General features: G+C 35.3%; 2 protein-coding genes across 6 annotated transcripts in view; one reads left to right on the top strand and one right to left on the bottom strand.

The window, feature by feature from the left end:
• Positions 1-11,384, top strand: part of LOC109065353 (1-phosphatidylinositol 4,5-bisphosphate phosphodiesterase epsilon-1-like) — a 77,719-nt gene extending 66,335 nt beyond the window's left edge. For 4 of the 5 annotated variants that reach the window (XM_042767187.1, XM_042767189.1, XM_042767191.1 and 1 more), the window contains 11 exons: positions 517-648; positions 2,252-2,545; positions 3,439-3,602; positions 3,680-3,941; positions 4,653-4,771; positions 5,545-5,673; positions 6,005-6,196; positions 6,958-7,119; positions 7,206-7,418; positions 7,869-8,101; positions 9,653-11,384. In XM_042767187.1, coding sequence (XP_042623121.1) covers positions 517-648; positions 2,252-2,545; positions 3,439-3,602; positions 3,680-3,941; positions 4,653-4,771; positions 5,545-5,673; positions 6,005-6,196; positions 6,958-7,119; positions 7,206-7,418; positions 7,869-8,054 — 1,853 coding nt within the window. In that variant the 3' untranslated portion in view covers positions 8,055-8,101; positions 9,653-11,384. The remainder of the gene's footprint in view (positions 1-516; positions 649-2,251; positions 2,546-3,438; positions 3,603-3,679; positions 3,942-4,652; positions 4,772-5,544; positions 5,674-6,004; positions 6,197-6,957; positions 7,120-7,205; positions 7,419-7,868; positions 8,102-9,652) is intronic. The other variant, XM_042767188.1, reaches the window with a different exon arrangement.
• A 113-nt stretch (positions 11,385-11,497) lies between these two features.
• On the bottom strand, positions 11,498-18,668 carry LOC109077579 (nucleolar complex protein 3 homolog). Its single transcript, XM_042767192.1, has 9 exons — positions 18,486-18,668; positions 15,683-15,805; positions 14,792-14,890; positions 14,612-14,712; positions 14,430-14,502; positions 14,301-14,354; positions 11,902-11,999; positions 11,724-11,808; positions 11,498-11,635 (listed from the first exon to the last, which is right to left on the bottom strand). Exons 2-9 carry the CDS (start codon positions 15,761-15,763, stop codon positions 11,510-11,512), a joined length of 717 nt encoding a protein of 238 aa, XP_042623126.1. The 5' UTR covers positions 15,764-15,805; positions 18,486-18,668; the 3' UTR covers positions 11,498-11,509.
• Between the last annotated feature and the right edge of the window lie 117 nt (positions 18,669-18,785).

Genomic DNA, 18,785 nt, shown 5'->3' on the forward strand with positions numbered 1-18,785 from the left:
TTGATTCATTAATGAATTTTTAAATAAAATGAATTTTCAATTTTAGAGAAAAATTAATTTCGGTGTGCCATTTTCATAAGATTTTTGTGGTTCGTTTATAAAGTGATTTGTGCATGCAGTCCACAACTGATTAACAAAGACCTAATGTGTTGACTAGCAAAGTAGATGCAACCTGCTGCTGGACGACTAAACAGTGTTGGGGAAGCTACTTCTTTACAAATGTAGTCTATCAAGCGTCATTCTTAAGTAGCAGTTTAAATTTACAATAAGCAATACTTTATCTTTTGCTTATTTGTGCTACAAGGCTAATGTAAACTGCTGCAGAATTTGCTGCATTTGTCAAAAGGGGTGGGTAAATTAGATTCAGGTGTTTGGCTGTACTGGAAACTGTAATAGTCCCAGAGGCGAGTCTCAAACAAACAAACAGCATCAAGCTCTTGAGTTCTGGAGGAGCATATATCCTGCAGCCATGACCTTAAATATGTGTTTGTTTGTGTTTGTGTGCATGGGAACTAGGTCTCTCCACCCTCTCCCCATCAGGCCCTGGAAGGGGAAAAGACAGAAAAAGCCGGAAATCTATCTTTGGCAGCGCTCCTGCTCGCGGAAGCCCCGGGGAGCCCGTGACGTTGGTCCGAGCTCCAGGGAAAGGTACGGCCGCCTCGGTTTTGCACGGAACTGTGCACAGGGCACGCAGGAAATAGAACACCCACTTAAAGCACCCATGGGAAAAGGGCTCTCAAGTTTTTCATTATACTGAAGTCCCTCGAAAGCACATAAAAATGCCTTTCTGCAGAATTTCCAGTGACTGACTGTCTGAGAAAACAAGCATGTGCTTTTTGAGTAGAAGCACTTTTGGAAGGCAGGTGGTTCTTTGAATTGAATCTTAAACTGATAACTTCCTACCATCCTAAGAGAAGTGAATCTATTTTTTTAGCAGTTTATTTTTATCAAAGGGATAGTTCACTCTAAATTGAAAATCCTGTCAGCATTTACTCGTCCTCATGACATTCCAAATCTGACGGACTTAGAAATTTTGAAGAATGTTGCTCTTTTTTTATGCTTTTGCAATGAATAAAAGATTAGAAGCTTGAATCTTATAGGTCAGCTTTATGATTCTTTTATATTGCTTTATGCAGCTTGAAAGCCTCAGTCACGGGCCGTCAGTAGACCCTTCTTACTGTGGCACAAAATACTGCTGTGTGGGAAAATATTACAGATAATAGAGAATACAGTATACCAACCTGTGAACCGTCGGCAATCATCTCGTGTGTTTTCCATCAGCTATTTAGAATAAGAACTAGTGATGCCAGATTAATGAATGAATCACTCTTTTCAACAATTCAGTCAAAAAGGTCTGAATTGTTTACAATCCAGTTTGATCCATTCTGATGGTTCACTCATGCTGAAATGTTTGCAGAATGTTTAGAAAACAGAGAGAACTGGATGAAGTGGATATTTACCTACAATCCACTGTAAGAAACGAAACCAAGATGAAGCAGCTCTTTATTGCACATGTAGCTTATAATCATCTTTGTACTGCAAAGCTAATTTATATAAATATATCCATAACTGTATCCAAAAAAATATTCCTAAAATATAGGGACACTTTTTTGATGTTAGAACTATTTCTCTAATAAAAATGTGATTCCATTTTAAAATGCGATTGAAAAAGAAATCCAGGTTTAGTATGCTTGTTTGTAGGGCTTCCAAAATTTTGTGATTATATGTTAATATGGCTATTAAATAATGCTAACAATAATATTATTATAAAATAAAAAGATAAAAAAATACCAATTATTAAAACTGCTAAAATTACTATTACTTAAAATACCATTTACTAAAATTACTAAAATACCATTACTATTGTATTTCACTGTATAATAATAATATCTGTTTTTATTTTACTTTACAACTCTAAAATTAGAAAACTAATATATATTTATTTCTTAACTTTTTTCATTTTCAACACAAGTCAATCAAGTTTGTAAGGTTTTTTTTTTTTTTTTTTTTTTTTTTTTTTTTTTTTTTAAATGAACTATGTTTGTAGTTGCAGACTTTCTCCTTCTCTAAACGTGCTCTGATTCTGCTTTTGTCTCTTTGCCAAATCATTGATATGACTCAGACTCACATGAGATATTGATCTCATAGTGCTTAGTTTCACTTTTAAACAGTTTTTGTGAAAGAAATTGTAGGTTCTTTCGAGTTGCATTAGCAACTTAATATCAAATCAATGTTTTTGGTTCTCCTGCAGCCAGTCTGGAGGGCATTCGTATGAACTGGGAGGAACAAACATCACTGACACTGAGTCCGAGCACCTCTCTCAGCTCCATCATCCGCACACCCAGATGCTACCATATCTCCTCTGTCAATGAGAATGCTGCAAAGCGCCTGTGTCGCCGCTACTCCCAGAAACTCATCCAGCACACCAGCTGCCAGCTGCTCCGCACGTACCCGGCGGCCACACGCATCGACTCCGCCAACCCCAATCCTCTCATCTTCTGGCTGCACGGAATCCAGCTGGTCGCCCTCAACTATCAGACTGATGGTAAAGATTGATATCTGCTGCTCAGCTGAGATTCATCAGGACAGGAATTAAATCAGTGGAAATGATAGTGATAGACTTATATATTGACCACGCTGATAGATCAGTCAGGCCATTTTTTTTATAGTATGTTTTCCTGAAGTTGTCCGATTAGTGGAAAGAAAACATCCAAAAATGTATTGCTGTTTTCTCAAAATTATTGCACTGGGTCAGAAATCTCCACTACAGCACCACTAACATACACCAAACTTTAGAGTTTTATTCCTTGCTGTATTCTGAAGAGGGGTTTTTTTATTTTTTATTTTCCCCTCTGGCTGTTAACTGCATCCATTCTAATTAATGGTGATAAAAAGACACCTGAAATCCCCGTTGTAAAAACCTTTGACTCTTATCAACAATTTTATTATTTGTCAACAAAATGAAACAATAATTTTGTACCCGACTTTATCCAGTGTTTAAATTTGTGCATATATAATTAGATAATGCCTTATTTTCACACTTAAACAACATAAAAAAAAAACTTGTAGTACAAAAAACAATTGCAATTCTTAATTAACTGGAGAAGTATTAAGTATCTACAGTATTACGTTTTTACCTTATTCACCTGGCATGTCTTGCCTTAAGAGATTATTAATTAAATGTACTATTTTGTTAAAATTTAAACCAATAAATAACACATAAATTATTAAAAACAACCATTTGTTTTTGTAGTATTCCAGGAAAACAGCCGTTTTTATTTTAAATTTATTTCATGTACCATTTTACTAGATAGGATTCATGTTTAATCTGTAAATATTCAGATATGGTGATAAGCATTATTTCACAGATTATTTCAAGAATTCAGTCAGTCTTTCTTGAGAAAATAATTTGTTTGTGGCTGGTATGTTCTCGTCTAGATCTGCCCCTGCAGCTGAACGCAGCTCTGTTTGAGGCTAATGGTCACTGTGGTTATGTGCTGAAGCCCCCGGTCCTGTGGGAGCGAAGCTGCCCTCTCTATCATCAGTTTTACCCTCTGGATCGAGACCTGGAGAACATGACCCCCACGCTGTACACTCTTACTGTAAGTATCCCATATTACCCACTTAGCGTCAAAATTACTCTTAGCTAATCTAACAGACATTCATTATGTGCACACAGATTGTGTCGGGACAGAATGTGTGTCCGGGGAATTCCAACGGCAGTCCCTGTGTGGAAGTGGAGGTGTTGGGCATGCCGGCAGACAGCTGCCATTTCCGCACCAAGCCTATACACCGTAACACACTCAATCCCATGTGGAACGAGCACTTCCAGTTTCATGTGCACTTCGAGGATATGGCGTTCCTGCGCATCGCTGTCGTGGAGAACAACAGCTCGCAGGTCACCGCTCAGCGGATACTGCCCCTCAAAACCCTCAAAGCAGGTAAAGAACTCCTAACAGGAGCGTAGTGCAATTACTGCTGTGCTGATTATTGATTGATGACTGCAGTCTGCTTTATAGATGATGGTCAAAATATGCAATTTACGTACTGTACACTATCGTTCAAAAGTTTGGAGTCACAAAAAGTTTGAAAGAAGCCTATAATGCTCATGAAGGTTTGAGCAGTAAAAACAGTAGTATTGAGAAATAGTATTATAATTTAAAAGAATTGTTTTCTATTTAAATATATTTTAAAATGTTTCTGCATTTATATTGAGTAGCACAACATTCAACATTGATAATCAGAAATGTTTCTTGAGCATCAAGTCAGCATATTAGATTGATATCTGAAGATCATGTGACACTGAAGACTGGAGTAATGATGCTGAAAATTCAGCTTTAATCACAGAAATAAATTACATTTTAAAATATATTACAATATAAATGTTAATTTAAACTGTAATACTATTTCACAATATTGCTGTTTTTACTGTTTTTTTCTTTTTTTGAGCACATAACTGCACCCTTGTTGAGCAGAAGAGACCTCATTAAAAACATTTAAAAACTGTTATATTATATATATATTACATTGTGTATTGTATAGAAAATATACATCATATTATTAATTTAGCTTGAGATTACTCCATTTGAGCACTTACTGATGAGTAAAACATTGTCTGATGTATATCATTTGCTTTCTGTTGATTATTCCAGGCTACAGACACCTGCAGTTGAGGAACCTGCGCAATGAGTCTCTGGAGATCTCTAGTATGTTCATCTTCAGCCGTAGGACGGAGGAGAGTCCCAGCGGAGGACCTCTGCCTGTGTCTGTGGTGAGACAGCATTCATAAACCACACAGCTGTCAGGATATTTGTGTTAAATGTATTGGAACTAGACAGCAGGAATAAAACAGTTTACATTCATGATTTCTCTGTATATGCCTTACAGTCCCACAGAAGAGTGGACAGCATGTTTGAGAAAACATTGTGCAAATATATCTGATGTTTTTAAAACTCTGGAATGTGCTGCATTCCTCTCCCTCGGTCCCTGTCATCTCAGTGCAGCCTAGTTTCGTTAAAAACAGGAAATCATAAAGACATAGATATGCTACTGTATACAGAAGTGCCATGCCACTGGAAAAATACTGAAAAAAGGGGGAGAAATAAGGGTCTGTCTCAGAAATTTCACAAATAATTAAGAAACAGCCAGTAACATTGAATTGAAAATGAAATTTTGAAGCAGAAAGACTGGAATAGTATTTTCTTGTAAAATGTACTTCAAAAATATTTTTCACAGTGTATTTGCATGTTAAAACATTATAAGGATCACAGGTAAGAAAGTGTGTAAATTACTGTGGCAGTAGTAGATTAACTAAAACTTTTTTTTTTGGGTTGTATCTTCTCTTGCATGTTTTCATCGCAAAAATACAGTAGGTGCATGACACAGCTGACTGTAAAAACAATGTGATTGAATCATTTTATTTAGTTAAACTGTCAGGAGTTGTTTAATAGCTCTGAAACAATATTAATAACCCACTCTTTCCTTTAATAGCCAAATGTTTTGGAATGTGAAAAAAAAGTGAACTCTTGTGGTTTTTTCTCTCAGCTGTTCAGCACGGAGGAAAGACGCGCCGCCCAGCAGCACAAAGTGACAGTGCATGGAGTTCCAGGCCCTGAACCCTTCACCGTAATGTGTGTTGATGAATACACCACGGCCAAGCAGCTCCTGGACTCTGTAAGTGTCAACGCAACAGAACCGAGCCAGTTTAGACAGGTTAGCACACACCAGAACACTGTTAAGTGCACTGAACCAAAGGACAGGGTGCACCTGCAGATGAAGTAGTGTAAGCATTCTTCTTGAGAAGTTCTGAAATTGTTTCGAATTAACCCTGGAAGTTCATCCAGTTGCCAAAGCGTCCTCCTCGTGGAGAATGATCGTCATCCATTCTCTCATTGGGAACAAGTTACTGCTAGAAGTAGTGTTCACTCCAGTGTTTACTGGTCTGCTTCACATTTTCATCATTCCTCAGCACATAAACACGCTTAAATAGTCTCTTTCTTGCCAGTTATTTCCGACTACCTCCTTCAACTACTTCCTGATGGAGGAGAAAATGCCTCTGTCCAAGGAGAAGTGCGAGTCAAAGAGAGCACCTCAGCAGCGCCCCCTAGCAAATGACGAGCGGCTCCTGAGAGTTACTCACAGCTGGCAGCCGCAGGAAGGATATGTGGGCAGAATATACCTGAAAACCAAGGAGGAGGTATAACCCTTTTGCCAGATTGTGCTCGCTTTCATTAAAGTACATTTCTAAGGGTCATTCCTGTTATGCAGTACCTTTTCAACTTCATAACATTTGAAAGAGGAATAAACTACCATCAAAAGGTTTTGTGTTGGTAAAAAATGTTTAACTGAAGTCTCTTATGCACACCAAGGCTGCATTAATTTGATAATAAAAATGCAGTAAGAAAAGTTTTTTAAAAATGTAAATAAAAAGTTGTCTATTTGAAAATGTTTTAAAATCTAATTTATTCCTGTGATGCAAAGCTGAATTAACAGCAGCCATTACTCCACATTACTGCAGTGACACATGATCCTTCAGAAATCATTCTAATATGCTGATTTGATGCTCAAGACACATGTATTATTATTATTATTAAATGTTGAAAATGTTAATAGGATATAAAGACTGACAAGATGGCAAGTGAGCTAAAAACTCTTAACTGGTAACCAATTAAAACAGTATTCACAATAAAAAATAGTTTTGTTGTTGTTGGAAATATTTTGATTAAAGAAAATTTGAAGATTCTATCAGTTTATTAAGAAATACTGCAAGTGTTATGTTAGAAGCACCCAGTGTATGTTGGGATTAAAACATAACCAAACAAATAACCCTGAAGGATTTCCAATATATTTAGGCAACATAAACGAGACCCATACAGACTTCATCAAATATCCACACCCATTACTTTTATTTGTTCAGCATTTAATTCTTGATCTGTTGCTCCCCCTGCTGGCTCATAGCAAAATATCAACGAGAAGAACATGGTGATGGAGGGGGTGGAGGAGTTGAGCGGCGGAGAGGACGACACTTTCCTGGTGCAGGTTCATGATGTTTCTCCTGAGCAGCCTCACACTGTCATCAAAGCCCCGCGTTACAGCACCGCCCAGGACATCATCCAGCAGGTCAGAAGATCACTGCAACCTCACTCAAAGATTTCTTCTCTGTCATGTTAATATCAAAATATGGAAGCTGCTGTTGTCTGTCATAGACTCTGAGCAAAGCGAAGTACTCTCTGAGCATCCTGAGCAACCCTAACCCATGTGACTACGTCCTGATGGAGGAGGTTACTAAAGACGCGGCTGGAAAGAAATCATCCTCGGCTAAACCGTGTCAGCGTGTGCTGCAGGACCACGAGTGTGTGTTCCAGGCTCAGAGCCGCTGGAAGGGTGCTGGGAAGTTCACCCTCAAACTCAAAGAGCAGGTGAACACTTGTTCATGTGAGGCTGAAGGCCTGTACACAACAACACATGATCTGAGAAGAAAAAAGATTCATTCTGTTGCATTTCTATTCATGTATTAAATTAAAACTAAAGCATACACTACCGAGGCTACATTTATTTGATCAAAAAACAGTAAAAACAGTAATATTGTGAAAAATTATTACAACTTATAAGAACCGTTTTCTCTTTAAATATAGTTTAAAATGTAATTTGTTCCTGTGATGCAAAGCTGACTCCAGTCTTCAGTGTCACATGATCCTTCAGAAATCATTCTAATATGCTGATTTGCTGCTCTGGAAGCATTTATTATCAATGTTGTAAAGTAATCTTTCATAATTCTTTAATGAATTTCTTTTAAATGTAAATCTTTTGTAACATTATAAATGTTTTAGTATGTTAATAGCATTTTTTTTTCATGAACTGTCCCTCAGATCGCTCGTGAGGACAAGCGGAAGGGCGTGTCTTTTGCCAGTGAGCTACGGAAGCTGACGGGTCGGAGTCGGAGCTTGACTGTGAACACGAACACTAATGGTCCAGCGGCTCAGGAGCCGACACACAGTAAGGAAGAGAAGGCTGCATGTCCCAGCATGGTGCCTCTGCCAGAGGCCTCGGAGTGAAGGAACGCTCTGCAGTGTGTGTGTGCAGTGCATGGAGCTCCCACAAGGTACTAGACACTAACACAGCAGACATTAATATTATACAGTGAGTCTGAACTCTAAGAGGGACCTGGATAAAACTATATTGAAGGGAATAGTCCAAAAATGAAAATTTGATGAAATGGTGCACATCCATACAATGTGATTTTGTTAATTGGAACAGATTTGGAGAAATGTAGCATCACATCACTTGTTCACCAATGGATCCTCTGCAGTGAATGGGTGCCGTCAGAATGAGAGTCCAAACAGCTGATACAAACATCATAATTATCCACAAGTAACCCACAGCACTCCAGTCCATGAAGAGAAAAGCTGCATGTTTTTAAGACACAAATCCATCAAGAAAAGAGGACAACAGGGAATGGACTTTTTCACTGGAGAAGGCAACATAATTGACTTGTATTTTGGCCAGAAGTGATCGTTTAAAGCTAAAATAATTATGGATTCGTTTCTTACAAACATGCAGCTTTTGGCTTCACAAGACATTAACTGATGGACTGGAGTGGTGTGGATTATTGTGATGTTTTTATCAGCTGTTTGGACTCTCATTCTGACGGCACCCATTCACTGCAGAGGATCCTTTGGTGAACAAGTAATATAATGCTACATTTCTCAAAAAATCTGTTAGGATGAAGGAACATTGAAAAATTTGAAAATTGTAATTTTTGGTTGAACTGTTCCTTTAATTGTATGATTTAGTCAAGGTTCGGTTTTTGTATGGTATCCCAAATGCTAGTTGAGCAGAGCTACCTGATGTTTAATGTAAAGAGTTTGCTATTCTTTAACAGTGTTATTAACTACTGCTACTAATTAACTGAGCATCAAGTCTTTACTAGCAGTGAAAACTTGATTAATGGCATGTAATAGTTAATAGACCTCAATCAGGGTCGACTCCGTACACAATTTGTTGCAAATAAATATGAGTCTGTTAAGGACTATGGTGTTTGTCATTCAGTCAGAAAAAAGGGGTTTTCTGTTTTGTTTTGCAAACTTTTTTTGCAGAACTTGTGAAAGGCTTTTGAAAATTAGACAAAACCTTAGGAGCTGAAGTACAACATCTGAAAAGACTGCATGCGTGTTCCTCACAGCCTTGCTTTCATTCATTTCAGCTGACCCTGAAGACTGGAGTAACAGTGCTGAAAATTCAGCTTTGCATCACAGGAATAAATTACATTTTAGAATGTATTAAAATAGAAAACAGTTCATTTATATTTTAGTAATATTTTACAATATTACTGTTTTTGAGCAAACAAGTGCAGCCTTGCTGAGCCTGAGAGACTTCAGTAAAAACATTTCAAATTCTTACTAACCTCAAACCTTTAAACCTTAAAAGTAGTGTAATAATAAAATAGTTAACATAATAAAAATATTGAAGACTTTTTTTTTTTTTTTTTTTATGAACAGTAATGGAACAAAACATCTCTACAAACACCTTCACTCTGCATCAGAAATATTGTGATATATTGTGCATTGTTTTTCATTGGAAAAACTGAATATTCAGGCTCATTGTGAAGAGTTGTGGTGCTGGAGAATGAATGTTCCCGTGGGTCTCTTTTCAGGGTCTCTGTCGATGGGGCTGAAGGCCTGGATGGCTTGGGTTCTCAGAGACTGTGTGCGGTAAAGCCCAGTTGTGTCCCAGTGTGGCGACCGCACCCCTGTCCCGTCCACCTGGACCCTCCCGCTGCTGTGGAACTGGAAGCTGCATAAATGAGTCCAGACCCAGAGCAGCATCGCTGGTGTTCACTACTCTCACGTGATGCAGAGCGGACGGCATTTGAGCTCGTCCCGTGCAGAACACAGTGGCCTGGGTGAGTGAGTTGAGGATAGGTTCAGTATGTTACCGAGTGTCAGATGAAGGAAGTTTCTCCTCACTTCTATACTACTTCTCCTTTTTAAAGAGTACTGTAAGTGATGAATGCATTTATATGCATTTCATTTTTTATTTGTGGTTTTGCACATTAGTCCAGGTATTTTGAAAGCTTTTTTTAATACTTTATTTACATCCCGTTTTTGGATTGCTGAAATTAAATCAAGCATAAAAATGCTCCCAGCACGTTAGTGTAACAATCTTGTTTTTGTTTTGTTTTTTAACTTCCAAACCTTGAGTTCTTTTATGAATATAAATATGGCGTGATTTATTTAGAGTTCAGAGCAAATGTGCACAAGATGTTGAGAAAGATGCAAGACAGATTTGTTCTGCATATTTTAGCAGCTAATTTGATTTGATTGCTTTCATTGCACATGTCCTGCACTGCATTTTAATGACCAACAGCAAAAAATGCAAGATGTTAAGGGGTACCTTTCTATAAACTGCCACAAATCTATTTACAGATTTACAAAAACAAGCATTTGAAGAAAAATCACTTTAAATGTGTTTTTTTTAATGTATTTGTTACTGATTTATATCTTTATTTTATTACAGCTAGAATTTTTTTGTTTGTTTTTGAATCCCCCCTGTGCAGCTGCATTTCAGGTATTTATTTGAATTTTGTTTTTTTACATTTATGGGGAGCTGAAGATCTTCATTGGCACAGTAGTGCTTGGTTTGGAATATTTTAATTTAAAATCAATACAATTTCGAGGTTTATATCCCATTCGGCCTTTGTAATCGAATGCCAGTTTTCTTTTCGTGTTAGTTTAAATGTTGCTGTTATATATCTAAATGTGATTTCTAAACGCACATACAGCAGACCTGCTTTTCTTTCTTTGTTTTTAACTTTAAGTGGTCCGTTTATTTTCTTGAAATGAAATCTTTCCTAATTTATTGAACATTATAGCCCAGGTTGGCTGTACTTTTCCAGATGTGTACATATGAATGAGAGTACATAAATATGAAATCTGCATTAATTTATTTGTGAGGGCATGAATGTTCCTCCAGCCTGTTTGTACTGTATTAATGTATAATGTTTGTATTTTTGTAATTTAGCACCATCTTAAGAGAGATGAAATATTTTGACATTTAAGTGAATGTAGGCACCATTGAAGTGTACTTTATTTGTGGTCCACTACAGCATTATGTCCTTTAATATCTTTTCAGTGTATATTTACCATTGCTTTGTTTTGAACAAGCAAATGTTTAGTGTGACACGATGCTGTTATTTTAGTTCATTGATAGTTAATCTAAAACTTCTGTCTGTGTGGAGTTTAAAACATGTCAGACTTTCTATTAGTGATGGTTTTCAGCACATGTAGAACTCTAGGAATGTATCATCAATATTTTGATGTCAATATTGGGTTGTTTACTTGAAACCATCGATTCAACCACATTCATCAATAAACTTGAGAAATCCATGTTTGGTCAAATGGATACTTTAACATGACTGCCCTGCTAAAATGTCAGTAAAGACTGCTGGTATCTCGGAGCATTTATTTTACACAAACGCATACAAAACAGCATTTCAGCTCTTAATTTACATTCATTCATTGGTTTCCTGCTGTGATGTGAAGTCTAGACTCGTCTGCTCGCTCGCGTTTTGAAGAGCAGCGTCAATCTGGGTCTTCAGCTCTGAATCTAAAAACGCATCACCGATTGTGAAATGTTCCTGCAACACAAGAAGACAAAATATTTTGAAAATAAAACTAACACAATAAAAAAGCTTGAAGCATTGTTAGTTAGATGGAAAAACAGACCTTTTTCTTTGAGGGAGGCCCTGAAACAGAAGGATTGAAGCTCATGTCTTTAACACTGTAGTCTTCAAACAGCTGCACTGGAGTCCTGCAGAAATGCAATGAAAGAATTGTAATGTCTTTATAAAAAAAAATAAAAAATCAAAATGAGCCAATGAAAAAGAGGCTGTTGTCTCTGTACTTTCTGCTGAGCTCCATGCTGAGAGCTCCTGACCCTTCACTAGGAGCGCCTTTCATCAGATGAGCGGCAAACTTCCTCACCACGGGGTGAAAGTGTCTCTGAAAGAACAAGCACAGATTACAACCTCTTTAGTTTCGTTAATATTTTGAATTTGTTTTTTTTCTATTTTTTCCACTTTCAGGTAAAGCTTTAGTAATTTTTTATTTTTTTTTTCAAATATCTATAGTCTTTTTTTGTTTTTATTAGTTTTAGTCATTTTAGTATTTTAAGTAAAATTTGAAATTAGAAATGTTGCCTTGGCAACTAGCTGACCTAAAATAAGTTTACATTTTATGCATTTTGTTTTTTAATGTTATGTTTTTCAAGTTTTTTTTTTTTTTGAATGGTTTTAGTTTTAACAATAATTACAACTGATTACAACAAATAAATTCATATAATTTGTAAAGTCTCTTAAAGGAGCAGCTGCTGCCATCTGAATCAGGAATGCTAGTCATCCGACAACTGAATTTTTCTTTCTAGGTTTTAGTTTATTTGAGCTTTTATATTTAACAGTGCATGCTAATGTTGAACTCAAGGCTGTTTTGTTACCTTTTTTAAAATTAATTGCAAATTTAATAATTATTAATCTAATTATTTTCATGTAATGAGTTAAAAATGTTTTTGAAAGCACCATATACAGGTGTATACTAAATAGTGAGTGGTACGAAATGTAATGATTGTGGTTGTGATTCAGATGGACCAAATTCTGACACAAGTAGCAAATCATGGACGATAATCTATGTATTTTTACTTTGAATCTGTTTAGATAAATGCATTTTGGGAACTTCATATTGCAAAGCATGATATCACACTTTTATCTCCACAATATTGCATAAACAACAACAAAAAATAGTAAAAAAATTAAAAAAAACCAGCGTCTGAGACGCATTAGTGCTGTCTGATTTACATTAGTTCCTAAATCACACTCAGTGACTCGTTCATGAATCAGACAGATCTGATTGCTTTGTTCAGAAGTGAACAACTCACTGGTTCAATGATCCGCTGAGAGTGAATCTTCATTTAACAATGCAATGAACTGTTCCTGTCTGACTCAAAACATGTCAAGAACTAGGAAAATTGAGTATGTTTGTACTTGTTCTCATGTAAAACACAAAAGGAGTATTTATTACTGGAGTGATCTTTTATAAGGGTTATCTGTATTTTGATTTGTATACCTCATCCACCACTGATCTGCCATATCTTCTGGAGTATACGTTGTTTTCTTTAACATCAAGCATGCAAAACATGAGCAAACGTTTTGTTTTGGTAGGGTTTTTTTTTTATTTTATTTTTTTTGTAGTGCATTTTCCACAATTACATTTTATATAAATTCTGTAAATTGCCACTATAATTTGTTTATTTTATACTTATATTTTTTATTCTTGTTCTGAATACTGTTTTTTTTTGTATTGTTTTTTTTTCTATTACTTTTTATTGTTATATTTGAATGTGATGTATTTCACCACTACTGCAAATGTTTTTTTTTCTCACTTACAGTTCAGCTTACAGTAAGGTGCAACTTATTATAATATAATATACATAAGCACTTTAATATCTGCTCTGTTTTAATCGTACTGTCAGTGATTGGGTGAGTGATACCTTCAGTGCGTGACAAGATACTTGTCTGATACCTTCAGACAAGAGTTATTTTGTCATTTCATGTGCAAACGTCTCAAAATCCTTAAATCGTTTACTTGAGAAGCAAAATGACGTAAGAAGTCTCGTTTTAAGAAAGATGTATCAAAATAAAGTGATTTATGATTAAAACAAGAACAAATATCTGCTAATAGCCTCAGAAATCAACTAAATTCAAAAGGAAAACAAGTTTTCATAGCCCACTTGCTTTAAGCACAGACTCATTTTGTTCAGTTTCTCAGAAAACTAGACTTCATATCTTCACTTTGCATCTCAAGTGAATATATATTAGAAACAAGACAAAAATATTTTTTTGCAATGCCATGATTATGCTTCGGGTGTGTGTTCACGGTGTGTGTGCACTTGGATGGGTTAAATGCAGAGCACAGATTCCGAGTATGGGACACTATACTTGGCCACATGTCACTTTCATGAACTGAAGACTTTCTTCTTTGATTTAAGACCTTTTAAGACCTTAATTTGTGGAAAGGTTAATTAAGAAACCCTGATAGTCTGTCGAATGGGTCCCACGAATCTCATATTAAATAACTCTGTCTCTGCACGTGCAGAACAAAGAGACACTGGAGATCTCACCTGCGTGCAGCGTCAGCAGGGTTATGTATAAGTGGTTGTAGAATTTCAAAGGGTCGATGTTGAGGACGTCACCTGTTGGAAGCGAGGACGAGATGTTTGTGAACCAGAGCTGTGTGGCAGGCGGCACTGACCTTGTCCTGAGAGGATGTGAGGATGCAGTGAAGGCTCTTGCGATACGTCAGATCCTGAGGGAAGGAAACGCTCGCATGTTAATGAACGAAACGTGACATGAAGCAGCTGCTCCTGGTTGAAATACTTACACCTGATGTGATGAGGCCGTACAGCACCACCAACAAATCATCCAAGAACTCCAAGTTTATCAAATGAGCAAACCTTCAGGAAACAGTTTTAACCATGTTAATCAAGAACACAGAGGAATACTGACAAAACACTTTATAACATTATAATAAAGCAGTTATACACTGCTTCAAGTGGCTCTTACTTTGCAAGACCTTCTAAAACGGAGGGGAGTAAGATGGGCTTCTGAGCTTTCTTCAGTATTCTGAAGTAGATGAGGAACACAATGTTCAGCGTCTCTGTGTGCTGGAATCAAACGATGGTCAATATACACTACAGCTCCTGCAACAACAACAGGCTCTCCGTCTACTGCAGGAAGACTCACTAACTTTATCATCTTCTCCTTGCTCTCTGAAGCCTCAGCTTCTAGAAGTTCTTTCTGCAGCTTCTCCTCTGCGTTCTTCCACTGTTGAGGACAAGACGACTGTGGATCAAGGTCACAGAACAGAAAAAATCATCATGTGTACAGGTATAACACTTTTCCAGAAGCTTGAGGAAATAGATTTTAAACTGATTTCAGAAAATGTTTCATATAAAGACTACTAGCTCCGCACTTAATCATTAAACGTTTCATACATCACAACATTTGATTTGAAGCAAGCTGTATTTTGAAAAAACACTGTAGATTTTTATGATGAAACAGAAAATGACCTCAAATCACAATTCAATATAAAACTACTGATTAAAAGCTTATTGACTTTTTTTTTTTAAAGAATTGAACAGTTGAACTTGTCGATGAAAGGCTGTATCAAATTACACTAAAGTGAGAGTAAAGACATTTATAATGTAAAAAAATATATATTTCAAATAAAAGCTGTTCATTTGAACTTTATATTCATTAAAGAATTCTGACAACGAATGTATCATGAAAAAACTGCATTTTGATCAAAAATATTAAGCAGCACCGCTGTTTTCAACATTGATAATAATAAGAAATATTTCTTGAGCAGTAAATCAGCATATCAGAATGATTTCTGAAGATCATGTGACACTGAAGACTGGAGTAATGATGCTGAAAATTCAGCTGCGCATCACAGGAATGTATTAAAATAGAAAACAGTTTTAAATTGTAATAATATTTTCCAATATGAGGCTACTGTTTTTACTGTATATTTCATCAAATAATGGAGCCTTGGTGAGCAGAAGAGACTTTTGAATAGTAGTGTAACCTCAAATCATGGCATTTAAGAGAAATAACACTCAGCTCAGCTCAAACCTTCTGCTGCATCCTGGACAAATGAGTCCTCTTCTCCTCACAGGACATCAACTTCTTTTTGGGCGCAGTATCTTTCTTCATTTCAACTTCTTTTTTTCTCAGACAGAGGAGACAGTTCAGCACCTGTGCATTCACAACACAAAACACCAATCCAAACATCTGCATCCAGATGCCAGAAAACAGAGAATTCATCAAGTGCAACTTTTATGTATTATACTAAACTTTAATGTTCAGTTTTTTTTATATATGTGACCCTGGACCACGAAACCAGTAATAAGGGTCAATTTTAATAATAAATCCAATAAATTTAATAAATAATCTTTCCATTGATGTATGGTTTGTTGTTTGAAAATCTGGAATCTGAGGGTGCAAAAAAATCAAAATACTGAGAAAATAGCCTTTAAAGTTGTCCAAATGATTTCTTAGCAATGCATATCACTAATCAAAAATTAAGTTTTGATATATTTACAGTAGGACATTTACAAAATATCTTCATGGAACATGATCTTTACTTAATATCCTAATGATTTTTGGCATAAAAGAAAAATATTTTTTTCAATAATTTTGACCCATACAATGTATTTTTGGCTATTGCTACAAATATACCCCAGAGACTTAAGACTGCTTTTGTGCTCCAGGGTCACAGATATTATTTGTGCATAAATTCAAAACCCACACCAGCATTATTATAGCTAACGAAAACTAAAACCTTAAAAAAAAAAAAACAATAGTATTACCTGACATAAAATAAACTTTAACTGAAATAAAATAAAATATAAAAAAAAAATTTAGCCAGTTGCCAAACCAACATCTCATTTTCATTTAGTTTAAATAAAATGAATAAAAAATTCTATCGACATTAAAAAACTAATAAAAATGACAAAACATAAAATTACTGACACTTTAATTAAAATTGAAATTAAATGAAAAATAAATTCAAAATATTAATAAAACTGTATTAATAAAAACTATATACACACACACACACACACACACACACATATATATATATATATTAGTGCTGTCAAACGATTAAATGTATAAATAAATACAAACACATGCATGTATACATTTAAGAAAAATATGTTATGTTTATACATTAAATATATTTATATATAATATAAAATATAAGAATATGAATATATAAATGTAGAAACTTAAAAAAATAATTGAGCCCTTTTCTCACTCTCACTGTCTGTCAGAAACATTCAGGTCAGTTTTTGCTTCTCACACTCAAATAATCAGAAACTTCAGTCCAATTCTAATACAAAAAACAACATCTAATTTGGCAGATTCACCCATATTTCACTCCAAGAATTAATCTGCAGAGTTTTTAAAATCATATTTTAAGACCTGCACAACTAAAATTAATACTTAAAGAATAAATCCATACAATCTCAAAATAAAACATTGTATGATTGTATGTCCGATTAATTTAACATATACTGTGGGTTTACGTACTGATATATGAACACATATTAGATTTTGCCCATACAATAATAATGTGTTTAAAGAAAGACAATAAACAGATTATTGTGTCAATACTAATAAACTCTCTATACTGAACATGATAATGGTGTTAAATATTGGCAGCCCAGGGGGAAGACACATGCCTGAAACTGTGACCAAAAAATACCAATAATGATGATGATGATAATAATAATAATAATAATAATAATAATAATAATGAAGATTAAGAATTATGCAGGACTTTTAATTATAAAAAGGCTGAAATACAGAAGGACTTTTAATTTATAATGTATGTGTTTTAATTGTTTATGTTGATGAATTAAAAAGGTCTTTTAGATAAAATATGCACTCTTACAACCATCTATAACATATTAGATCATAAACAGTTGCTCGGAACATGCAATAGCGCTGCGGTGTGATTTTGAACATGCAGTGCTCACATTTATTCATTAAATCATTTTTTTTTCCCTAAAAGCAGAGATATTGAAGAGTTTTTATGACCTTAAATTTGATCAGACAGAATTGAGGATGTGGGAACCCTGTCTTTACTACTGGACCAAGTTTCAAATATTTTCAAAGTACAGTGAACTCTTTCATGCACAAAAGGTGTAGTTGCTCCTGAGGAGTCGCTCTCTGGTTCCTCCTCTGATAAAAAATCATCATCATCATCATCATTAAAAAAAAAAAAAAAAAAAAAAAAAAAAAAATCAAAAAGGTGCCAAGAATAATTAAAAAAAAAAATAAAACAAGTTACATCTCTACAGAAATATTTAAAATGATGCATAGCCTTTAAGATTAAGATCTTTTCATGTTTATGAAGTCTCTAATGCTCACCAAGGCTTTTCTATTTGAACATTTTAAATTGTAATTTATTCCTGTGATCACATGATCTTCAGAAATCATTCTGATATGCTGATTTGCTTCTTTCATTGTTGAAAACAGTTGCTTTTTTCAGGATTCTTTGATGAATAGAAAGTTCAAAAGAACAGCATTTATTTGAAGCTGAAATCTTTTGTAGCATTATAAATGTCTGTCACTTTTGATCAATTTAATGCACCCTTGCTGAATAAAAGTGTTATGGGTATAGATTTTAGGGTAGTCAGGGAGTTTAGGGTAGTTTGAGTTTATTAAAGACTAAAGCTATGTTTACACGACAACGATGTAGTCAAAAACTGAAAAGATTTTCCCTTGCATTTTTTTTAAAGTTTCACATATACACGACAACGTTTTCAAAACGATTCGCATTTACACATATCCACGAAAACGGCCAAAAACGCTGTATTACGTTTAGCAGGCCAGTAGTTGGTGATGTCACCTTGTTAGTAAACAGTACCTTTAGGGAAGTGACGATTACATGTCGTATATGATGCGTCTCTGCTGTTGGCTGTAATATTGGTGAATTAAATCCACACTTTGCTGAAGAAGTGTTAGCAAAATCTTGAGCAGCAACAACAGTACCATATACTCCGCCATTGTTGTGTATGTTTGTTCACGCTTGCCTTTAAAATCGACATGTTTACATACCTAACACGTACTATGCACGCGCATGACGTCACCGTTTTCAAAGATTCCCGTATTGCTACTTAACAGCTGAAAAAAATAATGCCTTAAATCTCTATGAATTACAAATTGT

Source organism: Cyprinus carpio, chromosome A12, assembly GCF_018340385.1.
Source record: "Cyprinus carpio isolate SPL01 chromosome A12, ASM1834038v1, whole genome shotgun sequence".
Classification (NCBI taxonomy): domain Eukaryota; kingdom Metazoa; phylum Chordata; class Actinopteri; order Cypriniformes; family Cyprinidae; genus Cyprinus; species Cyprinus carpio.